Source organism: Manis javanica, chromosome 3 (assembly GCF_040802235.1).
Source record: "Manis javanica isolate MJ-LG chromosome 3, MJ_LKY, whole genome shotgun sequence".
Taxonomy (NCBI): domain Eukaryota; kingdom Metazoa; phylum Chordata; class Mammalia; order Pholidota; family Manidae; genus Manis; species Manis javanica.
The window spans coordinates 41265688-41289684 of NC_133158.1; the positions used below are offsets into that span (position 1 = coordinate 41265688).

The following is a 23997-nucleotide window of genomic DNA, read 5'->3' on the forward strand; positions in this document are numbered from 1 at the left end:
GCCCTGATATAAACCCAACCATATATGGTCAATTAAAATACGATAAAGGAGCCATGGACATACAATGGGGAAATGACAGTCTTTTCAACAGATGGTGCTAGTGAAACTGGACAGCTACATGTAAGAGAATGAAACTGGGTCACTGTCTAACCCCATACATAAAAATAAATTCAAAATGGATCAAAGACCTGAATGTAAGTCATGAAACCATAAAACTCTCAGAAAAAATCATAGGCAAACATCTACTGAATATAAGCATGAACAACTTCCTCCTGAATGCATCTCTTCGAGCAAAGGAAACAAAAGCAAAAATGAACTCATAGGACTACATCAAACTAAAAAGTTTCTGTATGGCAAAGGACACCATCAACAGAACAAAAAGGCATCCTACAGTATGGGAGAATATATTTATAAATGACATATCTGACAAGGGGTTAACATCCAAAATATATAAAAGCCTTACACGGCTCAACACCCAAAAAGCAAATAACCCGATTAACAAATGGGGAGAGGATATGAAGAGACAGTTCTCCAAAGAAGAAATTCAGATGGCCAACAGGCACATGAAAAGATGCTCCACATCACTAATCATCAGGGAAATGCAAATTAAAACCACAGTGAGATATCACCTCACACCAGTAAGGATGGCCAGCATCGAAAAGACTACAAACAACAAATGCTGGTGAGGATGCAGAGAAAGGGGAACCCTCCTACACTACTGGTAGGAATGTAAGCTAGTTCAACCATTGTGGAGAGCAATATGGAGGTCCCTCAAAAAACTAAAAATAGAAATACCATTTGACCGTGGAATTCCACTCCTTGGAATTTATCCAAAGAATACAACTTCTCAGATTCAAAAAGACATATGCACCCCTGTGGGAATTTATATGGAATTTATATATAAAGGATAAAAATCATATGTATAAGCACTTTTGCCTTGATGGTTTGTTTATGGTTCATGATTGTAGTCAAGACAGAAACAGTAGCCAAGACAGAAAGATTTTCTGTATTCGTTCACCATGATGATTTGTTCCTTATTCTTCAGAAGGTGAAACTGTTAAGAGTTGGGCTTGATTAATAATTGTGCATGGAAACCCCAATATTGTTAACAACCATTTCATCAATAAATATGAGAGATGCCTTCTCAGCATGACTTTTGCGCCATCACGCCTTGAGTTCCCTGGCTGGTCCTCAGGTCTTTGAAGAACAATCGTGTCTCTTCCCTCATCTGCGGGTCAGAGACAGGGAAGGGACCCGACAAGTGGCGCCCGAACAGGGACCTGAAAGACGTCAAAACTTAGGGCGGAGAACCTCCGCTGGGCGGCACTTGCAATTCATAGGCAGGGAAAGCACCGAATATCATCGATCCGGTAAGATTCCTGGGAAAGTGCGAGTAGGGAACAGGATCGAGATGTCAGAGACACTAAAATGAAACTAAAGCAACTAAACCGGAGGATTATTTAAAATTACTCCGTGCCCTCCTAAAAACATCAGGAGTGAAAACCTCTAAAAAAGATTTTACTCAACTTCACAAGTATATTAAAAAACATTGTTATTGGCTACCACCACAAGGAACACTTAAACAAGCTGATTGGGATAATGTCTTAAGAGATTTTAAAAAGGCTCACAGGCAGGGAAACGTCATCCCTGAAAGGAAAGGAGCGACACATAGCAGCAATTCACCGGAGAGTTCCGCTTTATTAGGGAAAGGTGCAGGGTTATATAGGAGGGGGCATGAATTGATTGAGGTGTCACTTCTACGGGGCTGTTGGCTGTTGGCTAGGTGCTGGGATTGGGAGGGGGGCGAGAGGTGATTGGGCTTCAGGTGGCGCCGGCGGGAACTGAGGACCCCGAAGAGAAGCCGGAAGTTTGCCATCTTACTGGTGGGGACCCTTCATTCCCCCCTTTCTCCTCTATGGGTTTGTGGACGTCGCTTTCTCTCTGGCTGCTTCCTGCTGAACAGGGGTGGAGAAGGGAGTGAGGGCTTGAGGATTGGGAGGAAAGGGTTGATAGGACTCCCCGCAGTAAGGACGAGTAGATGTGGACTTCTTCAGGTTTGGAAATCAATGAAGGTTCCCTGTAACCATAGGTTGGCCAAGAGGATATGGGTGTCAGGAGCCAGGCGTCTGCGGCTATTGTTTCCAGGAACAGTTTCCAGTGGAGAGAGGGGTCCATCTCAGCGTGTGGTGAGGAGGTCACGTGAGGGTGAGGGATCTTCTGTGGCCAGAAGCTGGTAGTTCCTGAGTAAAAGCTGGTTGAAAGCTTGATTAGAGATTTTTCCGACTTGGGATTTGATGAACTTTATTATACAGGGTAAGAAGAGACAGGCGAGAAGAATGATTATTATGGGGCCTGCAATGGGCCAGAGCCAGGTGAGGAGGGGGTTTGTTAGTATTGACGAGAATGGGTTGGAATTGGAAGCAGAGTGGAGACTGGAGGCAAGGTCGGTGAGCTTGGTAATGTCAGTTTCTACAATGCCAGATTCGTTGATGTAATAGCAGCACTCTTCCCAGAGGAAGACGCAGGTGCCGCCCTTCTCGGCTGTAAGCAGATCTAGAGCCCGCCGGTTTTGAAGGGTGACTTTAGCTAGCGAAGTGACCTGTCTTTGGAGAGAGGCTAGAGAATCGGCAGTGGATGTCAGGGCTCCCTCAAGTTTGGCGTTGAGATCTCTAACTGCCTATAGAGAGTGACCCAAGGCTTCTCCCGAAAACCCTGCCCCAATGGCTGAGGTGATCAAAGAGCTACTGACCATGATGGGAAGGAAAGCAGCTCTTTTTGTGCGCGAGGGCAAGGGAGGTTGGAGCTCAAGAAATTCTGCCATGCTGTAAAGTGTTAACTGTGGGATTAGGGTGACGAGAATGCAGGGTGTATCGGAGTTGAGAGGCAGTGAGTTGAAAAGACTGCCATTACACTAAAAGAAGTGTCCCGGTTGCGTAAAAGTCTTAGAGCTGGAGGTAGGGGTGTAGATAGAGAGGCAGTGAAGTGCGCTGGAGGGGGGTGGAGTTGGGCTTACACAGTGGTGGATGGTGAGATTATCTGCGTATTCTGGTTCCCATAGGGGTATGTCTGCCAGGGGGCAGAGGGGTTGTCTTTCTGCATGGAAGGAGTAGTTGGAAATATTAAGGGGCACGGCGGCCAGCAGTGGGCGCTGTAGTGATGCGCACAAGAAACAATTGGCGGTGTTAAGGGTGTGGTTGAGAAAGATGGTGGTGTCCTGAATGAGCTGTAACGAAGAGTAGGAGAAATGGGAAGAGGGGTGGGGATAAGAAGATGAAGAGGCGCTATCAAGAGTTTGGATAATGACTTTTTCGGAATGTCTGCTATCTGATGCAATTTGAGAGATCTGGGAATGAGAGGGAACATACTTTCGAGAGATATGAAGGGTACTGTGGAGGGTCGAGGACTTCCCGTAGTAAACTGAGGCTGTGACTCTGGCAGCCCATCGAGAGTCCCAGGGATCTGGGATTGATAAGGAGAATGAGCCGTTGGGATATTTCATGAAACGGTTGGAGGAGTAATACTGTGGGTACTGGAAGTTACCTATGTAGTGAATTGTGCAAGACTAGTAGGGACATCTCCTGTAGGTATCTGGCCATCGCCTGCAATAGGCTTGTTTTTGGTCATAGAGGAAGCAGAGGTAGGGAGAATAAGGGTAGCTGCTAGTGAACACTTCAGTGGAGGGAGGAAAGTGGAGGTATAAAGGCTCAGAGCAGCTTTTCAGAGGGCAGTCTGGTGTGGCAATGAGGGCAGTAACTTTTGTTTGATGCTGTGTGTAAGTCTGTCTGACTTTGAATCGCCATACAAAGGAGGCTGGGGTGCTGGGGAAGACAATAGGAATGAGGAAAAAAAGCGAGAGAGCAGTAAAGGAGGAAAAAGTCATGATTCGGGTATGGATGGCAAAGGGGGTGAACGGGATTTTGGAGGAAAGAGGACAGTAAGGTCAGGAGTCTGGAGGGAGGGAGAGTCTGTAAACTTTTGTAGGTTAAGAGATCTTTTAGGTGATGTGGGGACAGAATGGTAAGGGGTGCTCTGAATGTCAGTTTATGAGCTTCTTTCTGCAAGAGCTGTCTAGCGGCTAATGCTCGTAGGCAGGGGGCCCATCCCTGAACTGTGGGGTCTTATTGCTTGGATATATAAGCTACTGGGGCAAAGCATATTGGCCTAGGACTCCTAGAGCTTGACTGGACCTCTCATGAATTGTATAATGAGAAGGGCTTCGACAAATCAGGAAGATGGAGAGCTGGGGCTTCTACAAGGGCTTGACGGAGCTTAATGAAGGAGTGTCGGGGTGAGGAGGATAATGGTTTTTTAGGGGGGCTCTTGCTGAGGTTGTATAGGGGTCTTGCCAACAGGGTGCAGGGAGAAGTTAGGGATCTACGTTCTAAAATATCTAGCTAGGCTTAGAAAGGGCCTAGAAAGGAAAGGATTTTTGTCTTGGTTTTGGGAATGGGCAGGTCAGAGAGGAGCCATTTTCTGTCTAAGGTAATGGACTTTCTTTGTTGAGATAGAAGGAATCTGAGGTAAGTGATAGGAGGGGAAGAGATTTGAGCTTTGACGGGGGATACTCGGTAACTTCTGGAAGCTAGAAGGTTAAGTAGGGAGGCAGTGTCAAGTTGAGACTGTTCCCACGAGAGACTGCCGAGTAGAAGATTGTCTATGTATTATAAGGTGGACTTGGAGTGATCATGATGAAACTGTTTGAGGTCCTGAGCTAGGACCTGTCTAAAAATATGGGGACTATCTCGGAAGCTTTGTGGCAAAACTGACCAAGTGAGTTGTTTAGAATGTCTTGTGTATGGGTCCGTCCAGGTGAAGATGAAAAAATTTTGGGAGCAGGGGTTTAGAGGGATAGAAAAATGGGTCTTTGAGATCTAGGACTGAGAAGTGGGATGCTGAGGCTGTATGGATTTGGAACTAAGGGATGGATAGGGACAATGGCTATGTTGATGAGGCGAAGGTCTTGGACAAGGCGGCAAGATCCGTTGGTTTTTTTAACAGCTAATATGGGGGTATGTCTTTGAGATCTAGGACTGAGAAGTGGGATGCTGAGGCTGTATGGATTTGGAACTAAGGGATGGATAGGGACAATGGCTATGTTGATGAGGCAAAGGTCTTGGACAAGGCGGAAAGATCCGTTGGTTTTTTTAACAGCTAATATGGGGGTATTAAATGGGGAGTGAGTGGGTCTGCTTGAATGATGGGTTGGAGGCCTATGAGGGCTGAAGTGGTTAGGGGGTATTGTGCCTGACAGATATACTGAGAGGGGTCACATAATTTGATAGAGGCAGGGGGACATAGGGCCACGGAGGGGCTTGTAATGTCCCAAACTTTGGGATTTACAGGGTGTATGAGGGCAGAACCGGAGCTTTCATTGGGTAGAGGGGGGTCGTCGGCTATGAGGGCCATCAGAAAGGGAGTACTGGGGGCTGTGGGAGTGGATATAGTTATGGAAACGTGGAGGAGGGAAAGGATGTCTCGTCCTAGTAAAGGGATGGGACACTGGGGCATAACCAGGAAGGAGTGGGAGAAAGGTATGGGATTGTCTTGGATTGTGCATAAAAGGGTGGGTGGGGGGTTTAATGGGAAAATCTGTTTACCTCCTACTCTGACTATAGGAGTAATGGCTGGCGTGGTAGGGCCCCGGTATTCTCACAAGACTGAGAAGGTGGCTCCTGTATCTAGGAGGAAGGAGATGGGGTGACCGTCTACTGTTAGAGTAACCCTGGGCTCCTGTTTGGTGATGGAAATGGTCGGGCGAGAAGCCCCCGGGCCCCATCAATCTTCTTCTGCCAGCCCCACTACGGCGGGCTTAGGATGGGGGTTGTTCGTCCAGCCTCCCCTTCGGGTGGTTGGGCAATCAGACCCGCAGTGGCCCTTTTTGTGGCATCTGGGGCATGGGGTGGTAGGAGATCTGGGGGAGGGGCACGCCCTTGACCAATGTCCCTCTTTTCTGCACTTGAAACAAGCTCTTGGGGGGGCTTGTTTGTAGAGGGGCACCCAGGTTGTGGTTTTATCAGCTGGGCCAACATCTGGAAATTGGCCTGATCAGCCTTTTGTTTACGGCATTCTTTCTCCTCCTCCCTCTTATGGAAGACTTTAAAGGCCACTGTTAGGATCTCAGTCTGTGGGGTAGCGGGGCCCTGTTCTAACTTTTTGAGTTTAGCTTTAATGTCGGGGTAGCCTTGAGCTAGGAAGTATGTCATAAGGACATGTCTTCCTTCAGGTGTTTCTGGGTCCAGGCTGGTATACTGTAATAGGGCTTGAGTGAGTCTGTCTAAGAACTCAGAGGGGATTTCATCTCTCTTTTGAATTATGTCTTGGAGCTTTTGAAAATTGACTACTTTACAAGCTGCCCTTTTTCAGACCTGCTATTAAGCAGGAGGCAAAAATATCTCGAGAGCAGAGACTCATGGCGGTGTTATAATTTCAGTGTGGGTCTTGTTCGGGGACAGCAGTGGGGCCAGGGGGATAGGTGGGGTCAGTCCTGTGGGTTTCAGTAGCCTGCATTTGGGCGAAGTCCTAAACTCGTCTACGCTCTTCAGGGAGGAGAGTATTGGCCAGGAGCATGAAAATGTCATGATGTGTGAGGCTGTAAGACTGGAGGGTCTATAGAAACTCCCTGTATGTCATGGGATCAGTGGAAAAGGAACTTAGGCGTTTCTCTAGTTAGGCTAAATCTCTTAAGGAGAAAGGGACGTGAACGCGCACGATGCTTTCGGATCCTGCTACCTCCCGGAGGGGGGGCGATAATTTTGGGAGGCTCTCGGGACTGAGTCTGAGGGGGACTGAAGGGTTCTGGCTCAGTCTGTGGGGGAGTGACGCGGTCTAGCCGTGCCTAGTCGAGCAGGTCCTGAAGTGCAGAAGGGGGGCAAAGAAAATAAAGAAAGATAGAATCGGACCCACATGTCGCCAGCTAGCAGCCCAGCTGCTTGCCTCTGCTGCTTTAGTTGGGCTTGAACTCATGACTCTGAGGTTAAGAGTCCCATGCTCTACTAACTGAGCTACAGCAGGGCTCCAGTTAATTGCTTATGGAATGCGTTGTTTTCTATTCCTGCCACATCGGCAAGTGGGGGAAGGGCATAGCTAGAAGCAGGGGCGGGGTTTCTACACATCTTCAAGGTCTCCCTATTTTCAGAGTGAGGAGTCTTGGCAAGATATGTTTTTGTGGACAGATAACTTCTAAGGACTGCACCGGTTGTTCTCTAGCTTGTGCTTTCCCATGCTGCGTTCAGACATGGGGGGAGGTGCTTTCCCATTCTCTCTACAAACATGTGAGAAGACAAAGGCGGTCCCTAACAGGGGAGAAACAGGTGATGAGGGCAAAGACGGAGGAGGCCCCTGGGACCTAGTTAAAGGGGGGCTGAAAGGCTCAGGCTTAATCTGCAGGGAATGAAGGTGGAGGAGGTGAGATGGGGGAGGAGATGGTTGGGGAGGAAGGGAGAAGGGCTGTTGTAGGAGAAGAAGGGGAAGGGAGTGAACAGGAGGCTTCTGCGGGGGCGGCGGCTTGCAGGCTAGGAGAACTTGGGAGGGGGCGGGGAGAGGAGGAGGTGGAAAGCTTCGATATAGGGAATCTCCTTCCATTTTTTCAGGCGCTGGCAGTAGTTAAAAAGATCGCGAGTGATGTTAGGATCAAGAGTTCCCCCTGCGGGTCATTGGTTGTTATTGTCTAGGGGGTATGTCGGCCAATCTTGGGAGCAATATTTACGGAGAAGTTTTGGTTTTATATCAGGCATCAGGGAGAGGGTAGCCAGATGCTTAAGCAGGCATTCAAGAGGTGAACTTTCAGGGAGGGATGAGGAGGCTCCCATGGCTAAAGGACAGAGAAGGAGACAAACAGGGGAAGACGAACGGAGATCCTCGGACTGGAAGCAGACCACAAGGAGACAAAGGGCGTCCCCGATGATCCTTGGTGGTCTGCGGAAACTCGTATACTCTACGAGTCGGAATTTCTTGGAAAGTGTGGGTCGTCACCCAGACTTCCCTAAGAAGGCAGAGTGCCGGAGTCTCGAGGTACCTAGCGCTAGGCGTTTTCGGCGGACGGAACAGAAGGAGGAGGGGGGGAAAAGGGAGCGTTCTCATCCACAAAGGAGTCACCTCGTTTATGGCTGTTGGAGGGGGGTGCCTGAGAGTCAGCCGCAGCCGTGAAGGCCTGAGGCGGGGATTTATGACTGTCGGAGGAGGGGCCTGAGCATCCGCCGCAGCCGTAAAGGCTTGAGGCAGGGATTTATGGCTGTTTGGGGAGGGGCCTGAGGGTCCGCCGCAGCCGTGAAGGCCTGAGGCGGGGAGAGTTCCCTCCTCATCCCCGAGCGTCAGGGCCTTGCCGGACGATCACGGTCAATGGCACTGCGATAGCTTGGGGAAGAGTGGCCCACCCCGGGGAAATTTTGCTTAAAAACTTTCAGCACTGATGGAAGGGATGGTGAATGCGTTTATGACTGTCGGAGGAGGGGCCTGAGCGTTCCCCGCAGCTGTAAAGGCTTGAGGCGGGGATTTATGGCTTTTGGAGGAGGGGCCTGAGGGTCCGCCGCAGCCGTGAAGGCCTGAGGCGGGGAGCGTTCCCTCCTCATCCCCGAGCGTCAGGGCCGTGCCGGACGATCACGGTCAATGGCACTGCGATAGCTCAGGGAAGAGCGACCCACTCCGGGGGGAAAACTTACCTAAAGGCCAGAGAGGAGTGGTGAGTGTGATGAGCCAGCGCCGGAAAAAGAGGACGAGGGCAAGCTGCTGCTGGTGTCGGGGGGAAGACGGGGCCCAGTTGGGGTGTCCCGTCTCCCGGGTTTCGGCACCAATGAAAGGAAAGGAGCGACACATAGCAGCAATTCACCGGAGAGTTCCGCTTTATTAGGGAAAGGTGCTGGGTTATATAGGAGGGGGCATGAATTGATTGAGGTGTCACTTCTACGGGGCTGTTGGCTGTTGGCTAGGTGCTGGGATTGGGAGGGGGGCGAGAGGTGATTGGGCTTCAGGTGGCGCCGGCGGGAACTGAGGACCCCCCCCCCCAAGAGAAGCCGGAAGTTTGCCATCTTACTGGTGGGGACCCTTCAATCCCTGTGCCTGTTTGGTCTTTATGTAATTTGATCACTCTCGCCTTGCAGCCTTTGCAGACTCCCCCACTGTCTGAAACTAGGTCAGACACACAAGAGGGTGAGAGAGAACTCTTAGATGATGTGGTGGGATCAAGTAGGCGATCTCCATCCCCACATCCATCTAACTCTTCATCCTCCTCTTCCTCTTCTTCAGAGACTGATGATGAGAGTTCTGTTCGTTCCTCTCATCATAAAATATCCCCAGTCTCTGTTCCTGCTATGTCTGCCTTCAAGGCAGGAATGCGTAAAGCCCAGAGGGAGGGAGATATAGATGCTTATCTGACACCTTTAGTAGTACCAGTTAATTTACCTCCTTTTGGGCCAGGTGAGGATCCTGATTTTCCGCACGGAGGAGTCAAAGCACTTTATACACCTATTCCTTACAAGACATTGAAAGATTTTAAACAGGCTATTTCCTCTTATGGTACTAATTCTCCATGTGTGTGGGTCTCTTGAGAGGGTTGGCAGAACAGGAAAGGATGGTTCCTCATGATTGGGATTTGTTGGCTCGTACTTGTTTATACTCTTCTGAGTTTTTACAATTTAAAACGTGGTGGTATAAGGAAGCAAAAGCACCAGCTTTGAGAAATCAGCATGCCAATCCTCTGATTCTTATAACTGCTGAACAACTAGCAGGACAAGGAGACTGGCTGCAGATAGAAAGACAAGCTGGGTACAATGACACGTAGTAGTTGGACACTAAAAGAATTTTCCACAAGCCCGTGGAATTCTCCTGTAATTGTTATAAAAATGAAATCAGGAAATTGGAGACTTTTACAAGACTTAAGACAAATTAATGCAGTTCTTAAACCTATGGGACCTTTACAACAAGGCCTCCCTTCTCTGGCTATGGTTCCAAAAGACTGGAACATGGCTATAATTGATCTTAAAGATTGTTTTTTTACAATTCCTTTAGCTATAATGGACGGGGAAAAGTTTGCTTTTACTGTCCCTTCTTTAAACTTGCAAGCACCTTCAGAAAGATTCCAATGGAAAGTACTTCCTCAAGGAATGTTAAACAGCCCTACAATTTGTCAAAATTATGTGCACAGAGCTCTTCAGCCTATATGTAAAAAATGGTCTTCAGCTTATATCATTCATTATATGGACGATATTCTCATAGCCTTACCTAGGCATCTATCTCTTACCAATATTCTCAATGAGACTGAAACCGAGTTAAACAATGGGGATTACAAATAGCACCAGATAAAATACAAATACAATACCCAATGAATTATTTGGGAAATAAAATTCAGGGAAATTCAATAATCCCTCAGAAAATTCAGATTAGGAGAGATCATCTTAAAACTTTAAATGATTTTCAAAAGCTCTTAGGAGATATTAATTGGATCTGACCATTATTAGGAATTCCAACTTATAAACTACAACATCTTTTCAATATTTTAAAAGGACCCTCAGATCTTAATAGTCCTAGTGACTTAACCTCAAAAGCTGAGGAAGAGCTCAAGTGGATAGAACAACACATCCAAAAAGCTCAATTATCAAAAATTGACTTACACAACCATTACTTTTATTAATTTACTTTACTCCTCATTCTCCTACAGGATTGCTCTGTCAATGTGATGGTTGGTTAGAATGGATATTTTTGCAATATCAAACTAAACCCTCCTTACAACCTTACGTTGACAAAGTAGCCTCCATTATCCTTAAAGGACAACAGAGACTAAGACAGATAATTGGTCAAGACCCTCACTCCATTATTCTTTCCTTATCTAAACAAAATATTATACAAGTCTTTCAAGAAAATACTCATTGGCAAATTGCATTTTCAGATTATTTAGGAAATATTGACTGTCATTACCCTAAGAATAAGTTATTTTCATTTTTTCAGTGCCATCAATGGATCCTTCCTCAAAAAACTTCTCCTAATCCATTATTAAATACTGTTACCTGTATTACAAATGGTACAAAATCTTTTAAAGCAGCCTATACAACTTGTTCTGGTTTGTCAAAAACTTTTCAAACATCTTTTACTTCTGCACAACAAAATGAATTATATGCTATATTGCAGGCTCTGCAAGATTTTCCCGGTCCTCTCAATATTGTCACTGACTCTGCTTATGCTGCCTTTTCTGTTCCTTTATTAGAAACTGCAACATTAGGCACTGTACAATCTCCTATTAACACTTTATTTTCTCAATTACAGGTGTGTATCTGTCAACGTCTACATCCCTTTTTAATTACTCATATATGATCACATTCTAATTTACCAGGTCCTTTATCATATTATAACGATAAAGTAGACAAGCTTGTTTCTTTAGTTAATTACTCACCAGCTCAACGATATCACGACCTGACTCATGCTCCTTCATTCACCTTACAGAAGCATTTTTCTCTCTGCGTCTGAAGAGAGAATTCTTGTCCAACCTGTTCTCAAATTAATTCTCCTCATTTGCAAGCAGGAACTGTTCCCAGGGGGACGCGTCCTAAAGCCCTATGGCAAATGGATGTTACTATTGTTCCTGAATTTGGAACTCTTAAAGATGTTCATGTTTCCATTGATACTTATTCTTCCGCTTCATGGGCAACAGCTTTATCAGGGGAACGATCTCATCATATTATTGCTCATCTTTTACAAGCATTTGCAGTACTAGGCGTTCCTGCCTCCATAAAAACTGACAGTGCTCCAGTTTATCTCTCCTCTACACTAAAGAAATTTTTCAGCTGTATAATATTACTCATAAAACAGGCATTCCTTACAATTCTACAGGTCAAGCTCTAATTGAACGTCATCATCTTACTCTTACGCATTATTTGTTAAAACAAAAAGGGGGATTACTCCTTGATATGATAAAATTAACTTCAAATCAACGACTAATGCATGCTTTACATGTTCTTAATTTTGATCTCTTAAAAGGTGATGGACGATCAGCTATGGAAATACATTTTTCTGACAATATTTCTTTTCCTGAAACAACAGCAGTTCCTGTATGGTGGTCTCCAATAGGTTCTTCACAGTGGTATAAAGGTCATATCAAAGTGTGGGGCAAGGGATTTGTTTGTATCATTACAGAGGATCAATGCTTGATTTGGCTGCCCAGAAAAACAATTAAAATACGATATGAAGAAGAACTCCCAATATCAACATCCTCAGGAAGAGTTGCTCCAGAGGATGGTCACCAACAAACTTTATCACTGGAATGAAGCTTCCTAGATAGTGAAGTTTCTACTTTTATTTTTGGTGATAACATTCATACATACACACACTGCACAAGCTTGCACTATTACAGCTAGTGTGAGCAGTCCTCCATATTTAGGCTGAGGAGTAGTCCTTCAGTGTGTATCCACCTGTTCTACTCCTGTAGGTCCTGTAGTGTGGAAAAAAGATGGCAAAGAGATATATAGACAAAAGTATGGAGGAAAGCTTGGATGGAATAATGCAACTGATCAGTCTAAAAGAGATAATACTCACTATGACATTTACAAAACAGCTTTGACCAGAAACGATATTGGCAATTATTCTTGTGAGAAATATCAAAAAGGATCTCCTGATATATTATATAAAAGTAGTTATGTCTACCTAGACATATCACTCTCTCCAGAGAGGGAATTTTCTTCACCTAATTTGTGGTTACAACTTGCAAGTCGAGGACTGAACAAGTCATCTTTTTGTGTAGCAGGAGATTCCTCTATTAGTGGATTATTAAAGAAAAATTTGATAGCTATAGGACTCCCTTTTTCTGTTTTCACTAATATTTCAGGAATAAACATTACTCACTCTCCTAAAGTTCTTACTCATGAAATTCAATTGAACTTACCTGTCAGTACTACTATAGTTTCTGAATGTATATGTATTAATTGCACTCATATTCCCTCCTACTGCAATTCTACCATTCATGTAAAATGGCCTTTTGGATATAGAATTCCAAATGGCTGGGTATTTTTATGCAATAACAAAAGACATTGAGCCTTTTCTTCACATTATCAAGGTGTGGAGTGGGACGAATTCTTCCTACTCTTATAGACCATCCTGGATATAAGCACACACAGGTATCTAGAGCCCTGCCACCTGATTGTGATGACAACTTGAAGTAGTTATATCCTGTTGCTGTAGCTGTTGCTGCTGCATTCATCTTGCCAGTTCCAGGACTCGTAGTAGGAATGCAGAACGAAATATCCAAGATGGCCTGTGCATACAGTCAAACAACAAATCTGACTGCTTCTGTTTTATCTGAACTCAACCAAGAACTGGGAGAACTACGAGTTGCAGTACTTCAAGATTGCGCTGCTATAGACTATCTATTGTTAAAAGAACACATGGGATGTGAACAGTTTCCAGGCATGTGTTGTTTTAATCTGACTTTTCTCAAACTATTCACAATCAAATAGACAATATTCATCATATTATTGATAAGTTTTCTCAAATGCCTGAGTTACCTAAATGGTTTTCTTGGTTTCACTAGATATGGCCAGTAATTGTAGGCCTGCTTCTTTTGTGTATTTGCCTTCCAGTCTTGATAGCCTGGATGTGTCATATAGTCACCAGTTTATTGAAACCAATGCATGCTTATGCTACTTTCCTGGAAGTGATGTCTAAAAAATGATTTTTCTTTGTTTGCATTGTTACTCATGAAAGTCCGTGCACTTAATCTTTGTATTTTGTGATTTCTATGATTAAGACTGGACATAAGAGTGAGAGTATGAAAACAAACATTAATCTATGCCTAATGCCTCCTTTTTCTGTATGTTCTCTCCCTGTGTGGCCCCAGGAGATGGCTGGTTAGCCAGAGACGGGTAAGATTCCTCATGGGAGGAACAACCTAAGACAGGCACAGTCATAAAGGGTCACCAGGCGAGGAAGTGGGGGCCAACTGAGGTGAGGCTTAGAACCTCGTCCCCCCACTTATATGAGGCATTCTCTGCTGCTTTTGTCCAGCTAAGTTCATACTTAAAAAATTAAAAACAGATCTTTCGCTTCAGTTACAACAATCATTATTTCAAAGTTCTTTAATAAAAAAAAAAGGGGGAAATGTGGGAATTACATGGAATTTATATATAAAGTATAAAAATCATATGTATAAGCACTTTTGCCTTGATGGTTTGTTTATGGTTCATGATTGTAGTCAAGACAGAAACAACAGTCAAGACAGAAAGAGTTTCTGTGTTCATTCACTATGAAGATTTGTTCGTTATTCTTCAGAAGGTGAAACTGTTGAGAGTTGGACTTGATTAATAATTGTGCATGGAAACCCCAATATTGTTGTTAACAACCATTTCATCAATAAATATGAGAGATGCCTTCTCGGCATGACTCTTGCGCCATCACGCCTTGAGTCCCCTGGCTGGTCCTCAGGTCTTCGAAGAACAATCATGTTTCTTCCCTCATCTGCGGGTCAGAGACACGGAAGGGACCTGACACACCCCTATGTTTATAGCAGCACTTTTACAATAGCCAAGATACGGAAGCAACCTAAGTGTCCATCGGTAGATGAATGGATAAAGAGGATGTGGTACATATATATACTGGAATACTATTCAGCCATAAGAAAGAAACAAATCCTACCATTTGCAACAACATGGGTGGAGCTCAAAGACATTATGCTCAGTGAAATAAGCCAGGCGTAAAAAGACAAATGCCAAATGATTTCCCTCATTTGTGGAGTATAACAATGAAGCAAAACTGAAGGAACAAAATAGCAGCAGACGCAGAGACTCCAAGAAGCAACTAGTGGTTACCAAAGGGCAGGGGTGTGGGAGGGCGGGTGGAGAGGGAGGGAGAAAGGAATTCAGGGGTATTATGTTTAGTACACATGGTGTGGGGGATCACGGGGAGAACAGTGTAGCACAGAGAAGGCAAATAATGAATCTGTGACATCTTACTACACTGATGGACAGTGACTGCATTGGGGTATGAGGGGGACTTGATAATATGGGTAAATGTAGTAACCACAGTGTTTGTTCATGTGAAACCTTTATAAGAGTGTATATCAATAATACCTTAATAAAGAATTTTTTTAAAAGTAAATTTCAAGGATGAGGAAGGTATAGTGTAAAAAAAAAAAAGGTACTTAAGATATCCCAAATGCAGGAGGCTTTGGAGCAGTTTCCCCCAAAACTCTTCTGCGTTTTACTTCTCAGAACCACTCAATACACACACTGTTTCTTTAACAACGGATGCGTGGATTTCAGTTGATAACCTTAATCTACTTCATGACCTTTGCAAAGAACCTATTTCCAAATTAAGGACACATATTGAGGTTCTGGGTGGACCTGACTTTTGGGGAGACATTAGTGAGTCCCCTAATGTAAGGGGCAAATTGGATAAGTACTACTCATCACCAGGTGATGACTGCCTACCATGTAGCTAGGGTTCCTTACACAGCTTTTCGTACACCTGAAAACAATCCTGCAGGGGAGGTGTGATTTTTGCCTTTTTGAAAATGAGCAAAGAGGCTTATAGGTGACACTCTTACCCAGAGCCTGCAGGAGACAGGCCAGGGATACACCCAGGATGGCCCACAGGGCGTGCGTGGCGCCCTCCAACACGGCCAGGACTCTTCACAGGGCCCCACGCTCAGAAGGGCTGCATCCAGGGTGCCTCTGCATCTGCCATCCTGAAATCCCAAATACTTTTCAAACAAGGGGCCCAAATTTGCATTTGTACTTGGCCTAGGAAATCAGAGAGGCCGGGGGGCTCTGGCACCCTAGCATGCTGCTGGCAGGCCTTCCCTCCAGACCCAAACTCATTAATTTCCATTTCTGACACTTCTCCCCTTTGCTTGCTTTTTATTCTAGAAAATGGGGGAAATGGGAAAACTTGCAGAGGGAACCACTCCTAGCCTCATGTCCTGAAAGAACAATGTTTGACTTAATCTATTCTTTATTCCATGTGCATAACATTTTTGTTGATCCTATAATACGTTAACATGACTTGCTGCAATCATCACACTCCACTGACGCATTTGAAACTCCTTTTCAGTAACATACCTAGCATTGTCCCATGAGGTCATTCCCTTGTCAAGAATATGCAGTATGTTCCAAAAACAAAAAGTCCTTTATATAAAACTCGCATACAGAAAACCTCAGAGAAGAGAGTTACTGAATACTGCTATCCCACCCCCAGTGGTGGTGACTATTGCCATTTCAGTGGATGCCCATCAATCCCACAGGCACCTGCATCACACAAGCTGCAGGTAATGACCACATCTCCACAGAAAATGCCTGAGAACTCCTCATCTCAAGCAAGGGTGGGCGTCTCAAACATCACCGTAACGGGGGTAAGAGGGCCATGAAATCTTAATCTTTCCACCCCAAGTACTGATTCTTTGAGTGTGTACTTTTTGCCTGAAATAAAGTGCTCACTCTTAAACTTACTGCATTTTGTTCTCTGCGCTCTTCCAGGGGTAAGTATCTTTGTGACCTTCATATTTCATTCTCTCTTCCAGACGGAAGCACAGGTCTTTGTTGTCTCTGCTCCATTGCAGAGGAGGAGGGAGGGGCTACTGGGTGCTCTGAGCAGGGCTGGCCAGTTCCCGTCGCGCAGGTGACCCGGACAGGACAGCAGCTGTACCGTAGTGCCCTTCAGGAGGCTGCCCGAAAATATCCTGTCTTTGCCTCTGGGGAGCGCTCAGTACATAATGCCACTCCACCCGGTGCTCTGCAGTGCCCCCAGATCCTGGGCTGGTGGGGACTTAGTTCCCACGCTGTACAGACCCAAGTGGATGCTGGACGCCAGGTGAGCCTGGCTTTAGAAGTTGGCGAGGGATTCGCCCACTGCCGAGTGGGAGTTCAACGAGTCGCCCTTTCCTCCCCCGTTCTTCCTCGCTCCCTCTTTGCCACCTGCGAGGCAGCTGCCATTCCCTGCTACTCCTGCTTTAACGAACCTCTTCCTTAGCTACACTCCTCTGACCTGCTCGAGAAAATGGCGGAGTCCAGCTTCATCGAGTCCAAGGTTCCCCGGAGGAACAGCGTCGGCGAAATGAATGAATGAGGACACAGACACTAGCAGAGATGCTAAGCTGGCCTGTTTATTGACAGAAACCTCAAGCAATACATAGGGTATTGCTTACATGAAATCATCATAAAATCATCATAAGGCATGTGTCATTCAGTGATTTATGGCATAATCTACTTCTCGAATGTTCCCCTTTCCCAACCATGAAAGGTCATTATGTTTTCTTCTTCAAGATTTTTCTGTAGCACTCATACCTTTAGATTCTAATCTCAGGTTAAATTTCTACAAGGCACCACAATGTCTTCTGAATGTGTCTTAAACTTGCTCACCTGGACTCCCACCTAGGCTCGCTGGGGGGGGCATGTATTTTCCATAGTTCCCCGAAACCATTTACAGTAGAATGAGCAGCATTTATTCTATGGATCTTGACTATAACAATGCATGCTGTAATTTTTATAGTAATGAATTATAAGGGAGCTCTACCAAGATTTTTCTGCCTGCTCTCCTGACCCACACCCCATGTTAGTCACCTCTTGTTTCTCCTGGGGGACAAGCTGGCCTGGGAGCTGTACCATGAAGTTACCTAAACTTTTTCTATTTCCAACCCAGGGACAATAACCCACCGGCCTGGGGGAAATGTGCAGGGTCACAAGCCGAGTTTTATGATCGCTCAATGGCTCCTAACAGTCTTTTCTCTGGGGGCTTCTTGTGATTCATGAGGGCTGTTCTGACTCGGGGAATGGTCAGATCAAGCAATAGAAGAGGTATCAGTAGCTTCCCCTGTGGAGGCCCGCTGTGCGGCAGCCACCCACCGGCCTGCGGGGCTGGGCGACCGGGCAGGGGTGGGTAGGTCGGCTCCTGGCAAGAAAACTTTCTCGTTCAGAGCCAAGAACCCGCCCCGCCGTGTGGGTGGCGGTTTCACCTGGTGCGCAGGGCGCGACCTCCGCAGACGCAGGGGCCCGGCCACACCTGAGTAAAAACACGAGGCCCACAGGAGGGCAGGCAGCGGAGGCTTCTTAGCCCGCCATCCTCAGCTGAGGAAGGGGACAGGGGCCTGGGCCTTCAAAAGGGCGCAGCCGAGAGCAGAAGTCTGGCAGTGAGATGTTGCCCCAGCCAGGCACACAGGCCTCCAGATGAGTAAGTCATGTCCGACCACCGCTCTTCCTACGTCAATTTAGGCAGTTAAAGGAGAGAGAACAGCCTGTCCTTCACCAGCGGGCTCTCAGCAGCCGGCAGCTCAAAACAATCCAACGGGACAACGCGCCACGGCCACCTGGGGTCGGCTGGACACCATCCCCGAGGGCCCCACACGCCCCCCACCACCCCCCTCCCAGGCCAGGCACCCCCACATTCCACCCCCAAGGGGCTCGTGCCTCCACCGCAGGGCCCGAGCCAGCCCCACCGGGGCTCCCGACCCCGACTCCGACACATCCCCTGCAGGGCGGGGCGGGGCTCTCCGCCGCCAGGACCGGGCCCCCGGGAGGACGGGGATCCCGCGGCGGGGGGCGCCCCTTCGGCTGGCATGCACGTGCCCCGACCACGCCCGCGGCGGAAGTGTGGGCTGTGTGTCTCTCGCCCCCGCCAGGGCCTGCGTGACACCCGCGCGCCCCCTACCGGCCCTCTCCCGGCGAAGCACCTCTTCCGCGGCGGGTCCGCCCCCACGTCACGTGGCCGCGCGTATTTGTGGCCCGGCGGCACCAGGCCCTGTAGCGCGGGCAGCACCCGAGTCTACACATCACCCGTTCGTTCCGTCAGATCCGCTGCCCGCCCTCAGCCGCCAGGATGATGTGCGGGGCGCCCTCTGCCACGCAGCCCGCCACGGCGGAGATCCAGGCCATCGCCGACCAGGTATGCCGGCCAGGGTACCCCAGGCCTGCGTTCGCGTCCTCCCTTCATCAGCTTTCGCAGGAGACCGCCCGCCCGGGACAAGTGTGTGCCGGCGGGGACCAGCACCCCAACTCCTGGGAAGTGCGCCCGAGGCCTCCGGAGGGAGGGTCAGCCAGGAGAATACCCTCCAGAGGTCAGGAAAGCCCTACCTGGGGCCCGGCCCTGTAGCGGGTGCGCTGAGAGGTGGCAGGAGGGACCCTGGGAAGGGGCACCAGGAGCCCCAAGCTGGTGCGGTCAGCCCAGGCTCACGAAGTGGGGGCTACGGTCGGTAGGATAGGGTGTTTCTCTAGCTTTCCTTCCCTGCCGCTGCCCCCAGGGTCCTGTCCCAGGTGGTGAGGGCAGCGGAGGCCGGTGGGTCAGTGCCAGGAGACCTTGGGAAGCTAGGAATCGGCAGGACTCCTGTGAGCCGGCCTGGGCCGGTTACGGGTTCTCCCCAGGCCGACTCCGTGTGACGCCTTCCGTTTTCCTCGTTTTTCAGGCCGCTTGTCACATGGTCTCTGTGTGTCAGCTCATCCGGGAGGGGAGAGTTCTCTTCTCAGAGGGCCCCTCATTTGGTGTTGATCTCGTGAGAGGGACATGCAAGGGGCAGCGGCCACTGCTCCTGGGAGAAGCTCTGAGGCAGGCAGGAGGCTGCGCCCACTTGCTGGGGTCTCCGGGAGGAGCGGGGCAGGGGGTCGCACCGCGGCTCTTGGCATTGACCCCCCTCAGGAGCGCCTGGGTGCGGGTGAGAACCGGCGGGAGGCAGCGGAGCCGTGAGATCCGCCTCAGGTCTGAGCACCCACCAGCCGGTGCTCCCGCCTCCCCCGGCCTCCTGCCCCACCCTGATCCCGAGGGCTGGGGCCCGCACCTTCCAGCTGACCCTGGGCCTTCTGTGCCCCTCAGCCACAGCCCAGCCCTCCTTTATCCTGGTCACAAATGGAACACGTGAACTGTCACCCACAAGCCGTGCCCCAGCCTTGCATTCGAGGCCTCCCCACCCCCGTTCCGCCGCCTTCAGCCTGGTCTTAACCCCATTCCTTGCAAACAGTGGGGCCTTGCTGCCTCACTGCCTCTCCAGAAACAGGTGAAGAGGGAGGCAGTTCCTCCCCAGACCCCCACACGTTTGTGGCTGCCTCTCGTGCTCCCTGTCCTGTAAACCGTGCAGGGTCAGTCCTCCGCAGCCTGGCCCGGCACCTTGCACGACCCAGAGTGCTGCAGGTAAGAATTCAGGCACAGGAAGGCCCTGGCTGCCCGGGCAGGCATGTGCGGAGGGTGGAGGAACAGGAGCAGCAGGACCCAGCCTGCCTTTTCCCTGCACGACCCTCTCTCATGACCTTGCTTGCCTAGACAGCAGCCTTATCCCCAGGAAGGCCCCTCCCTGGAGGCCCCAGGCCTGTGTTTGGATTGCCAGGGTGGCTCACTTGCATGTGACCACGGTCACCACCCACCCATCCCCCACTGCCTCCCAGCACCCAGCGTGCTTCCTGCAGCTGGTGCACAGACCCTGTGACCCTCTGGGACTAGCTGGTGAGCCCAGCACTAGGGCAGTATACTCTAGCGCTGGCCAGGTAATCTAGACAGCAGCCAGAGCACTTTTAAAACTACATCAGACTTTAAACTTTTAAAGAAGATAAACCTCTCCTATCCCCGTAAAGATGTTGAGTTCCTGAAATGCCACAGCCCTGGGAAACAGGACCGACCCAGAGGCACCATCACCAGACAAGGTTGGCCTCGGCCCCAGCGCTGTGCACCTGCACAGACCACTGGGGCTCCAGTGATATGCTTTTACCTGCACAGCACTTAACTGCTGCCTCGTCCGTTACACGGAAAACTAGGAACAGCCTAAGTGCCCCGTTAGGGGAATTCAAATGTCGAAAGGTTATATTCAAATTTCACATAAAATTGGCTTAAACTTTAAATATGTTTTAGTTTTTGATTTTAAGAGTAATTAAAAATTATATGTAGGCTTTGAAATGAACTCTGCATGTTAAGAAAACAGTATAAACTTGTATATAGTGTCATAGTGCTGGAAATGTAAAAATATCCCATTGCTAGAAAACAAAGGGCAGATGATATACCGAAATAGCATCCCTGAAACGTTGGCCGATTTAAGGAACTGGGTCTGCATTTTTTCATATAGGTAATAGTTAAATGCATTCCCTGTTACACAGATCATGTCACAGAAAATCTGTACAGGGTGGGCATTAGAATTCAGGTTGTGACATTTAGTGTGAAAAGTAAGCTTATGCATCAGCCGCTCCTGCTGACGTTCGCCGTTCTCCCCCCTCCCCAGGTGAGGTCCCAGCTGGAGGAGAGGGAAAATAACAAGTACACTGTTTTCAAAGCCGTGGAGTTCAAGAGCCAGGTTGTCGCAGGGACGAACTACTTCATCAAGGTGGAGTGTCAGCCACACGGGAGGGTCAGACCGAAGTGGGAGTTCATAGGTGCCAGGACAGGGGGTGCTTCGAGGGTCGCGTGGCAACCCTCAGGTTGGGGCTCTGTGGCCCTCAACTGGAAGTGTCTGCATGTGTGCATGTGTGTATGCGTACACGTGTGTGTGCATGCGTGTGCCCATGCTGACCTACCCGTGGAGAGGGCAGAGCTTTCAGGCAAGTAAGGGCTGTGGTAGAGTGAATGGGGGTGCTGGGGATGCTGGCTGGCGTAACCAGGGTGTCCCTGCACATGAGGGAGGTGGGAAGGCCAGCAGCCCCTCTAACGACCTGAAGGAAGCACAGCTGGGGCTGCCCTCGCACAGCCCTGTCGGGCAGGGGAGCCTGGGGCTGAGGCTGCCCAGTCCTGACATGCTCTCTTCCCAGGTCCAGGTGGACGATGACGACTTCATGCATATTCGCGTATATGAAAGCCTACCGCACACAAACAAGCCCTTGGCCTTGACCAACTATCAGACCCACAAAGCCAGGCATGATGAGCTGGCCTATTTCTAGTTCTCCACCGTGCAGAGCCTGTCGTCCACATGGCTGTGTCCTCCAGATGTGCTCTGGGTCGTCAGCAGCAGTGCCGTCTGCGGTGGGGGGTTGTTAGCACCTTGCTGGTCTGTTTCTCACTTTCCTCGACTTGACCTTTTTCCTGCCAATCAACAATCTCGACTAAATCACTTTCAAAAAAGACTTATATCATCTTTAAATACATATATCTTTGAAGTCTACAAATTGCCTGCTTTGGGGTTTTTTCCTTCTGAAGCCATAGTCTTACACAGTGGTGTCCTAGGTGGAGAGCGCCGTGGGTAGGAGGTTCCCTCACAGCCATGTGGCACCTGTCCCACGGGGAGCCATGTGCTGGCCTGAGACCCCTTCCACCTGGGCAGCCCACCAGCACTCCGGGAGCCTGGACTCTGTCATCTCCTGGCCTCCATTTCCCCATTAAACGAAAGGATTTGAGGAAATCTGGTCCTAGAGCATTAGCTTAGATGCCCTTGGACACACTCACACTTTGTGCCTTAGGACAGAGGCGCGCACAGGACAGGTAGCTGTGGCAACAAAGGTGTGCCTGCGAGAGACTGTGTGGCCTCCTGGCGGGGTTGTATGTGCTCAGAGCCCACCCCCTCCTCCCAACAGCCTGTGTTTTAACAGTACGCTTTTGGGTTTCAACAGAGGGCTCCTGTCTGAGTGGCATCAGCCGGTCCCTGGACAGTGTGGGGTTGTGTTGATCGGACTGTCTCTGTGTCGCAGGAGTAAAGACGGTGTTGGAGTTGCTGTGTGGCTCCAGGGCATAGCAGGAAATCCCTGAGCTCCCCTTTGCCTCCCTGTTTTGTGCCAGGTGGGCCCAAGGTCATCCCAGGGTCCCTGCAGGAGGAGGGCGGGGTGGTAGACGCCACAGATGCAACAATGGGAGAGGCTGAGCGACGCCTTGAGCCAAGGAGCGCAGGTGAGAGCGGGGTAGGCCCCGGGAGCCCGGGGGCCCTGGGAGCTGGGGGAACCTGGGAGTGCAGATGGGCCAGGGAGTGCGGGTGGGCCCAGGATCCAGGGGGGCCGCACAGACTCCCGGGCCTCCAGAGGAGCCGGCCTGCTCACCTGTGTTTAGACTTCTGACCAAGTTTAAGGGTAAACCCACGAAACGTGTAGAAACGTGTTACAGGGGCCCAGAGACGCTTCCCCCAGGATCAGGCCTCCTGCCACGAGCACCTCTCTGCCTAGCTCAGCAGCACCAGGACAGTGGCACTCGGTGGTGAGAGGTGGCATTGGAGGTCAGACAGGAAGCAGGCTCACAGCCCCTCCTTCCCTCTCCTTGCCATCCTGACAGCAGTGAGCCCGGTGAGAAGACCTGCAGGTGCACTTACTAACGTGCAGGTGAATCAGCCAGGGCACCACCACCCAGGTGTGCTTCACCACCCAGGTGCGCAGAAACTGGAGCCCAGGCAGACTGGTGTCACTTGCCAGGGAACCTGGTCCCCAGCCCTGGCAGGGAGGAGCCAGGATAGGGAGCCCCACTGCCAAGAGCTACGGGCCAGCTGCCCGCAGAGTAGAGTGCGGGCCTGAGGGAACTGGGCCCCTCCGCCAGGGCAGGGCAGCCCGTCCTGGAAGGTGAGATGCTCAGGATCCATGCCCATTGGACCACGGGACTTCACAGAGTTCCTAAGGGGAAGGGTGATGAATCCCTGAGGGAAAGGTCACACTTAAGCACAGTCGCAATGAAAAACCCCCTGTGGGTAACCCCAGACCACCAGGGCGACAGACATAGCCTTGACAGGACGCCAGGCTTACCCAAAATCCACGTGCACAGTATGTGGGTCTGGTGGACACGGGGCCCCCGATGCCCTACTTGGACCCAGAGATGGCCCTGAGGGTCTTCCCAAACCTGAGCTCAGCTCCAAGAAGGCCCCAATCTGCAGCATCAGCACCTCAGTCCCCCCACTGGTCCAGTTTTGCAATCACTGGCTAGAACTGCAACTAAAGCCCTAGGTTGGGAAGTGTGCAGCTAAAAGAAGTGTGCAAACCACTGCCACACCCCTCTGATCCGTCGGGGGCTCCGTGAAGCCAGTTAACGATCTGCTTTCATGTCCGCAGAGGGGAACGTCTAACCCTCCCATCATCGAGCCGTCATCCCAGCTACTCTGCCATGCACAGGGCTGGCGTCATGCTGTGGGGTTTGCTCCTTCCCCTCCTCGCTCTC

The 23997-nt window shown here is 49.3% G+C and overlaps 1 protein-coding gene across 1 annotated transcript; it reads left to right on the plus strand.

The window, feature by feature from the left end:
• The first annotated feature begins 18658 nt into the window (after window positions 1–18658).
• On the plus strand, window positions 18659–22037 carry LOC108403064 (cystatin-B). The gene is made up of 3 exons (XM_017669977.3): window positions 18659–18849; window positions 21161–21262; window positions 21684–22037. Exons 1-3 carry the CDS (start codon window positions 18784–18786, stop codon window positions 21810–21812), a joined length of 297 nt encoding a protein of 98 aa, XP_017525466.1. The 5' UTR covers window positions 18659–18783; the 3' UTR covers window positions 21813–22037.
• Window positions 22038–23997: the final 1960 nt, after the last annotated feature.

Coding starts and splice junctions, on each gene's coding strand:
- LOC108403064 (XM_017669977.3), top strand. CDS start 18,784: ATGATGTGCGGGGCGCCCTCTGCCACGCAGCCCGCCACGGCGGAGATC. Junction 18,850..21,160: donor TCCAGGCCATCGCCGACCAG/GTATGCCGGCCA, acceptor CCCCCTCCCCAG/GTGAGGTCCCAGCTGGAGGA. Junction 21,263..21,683: donor GGACGAACTACTTCATCAAG/GTGGAGTGTCAG, acceptor CTCTCTTCCCAG/GTCCAGGTGGACGATGACGA.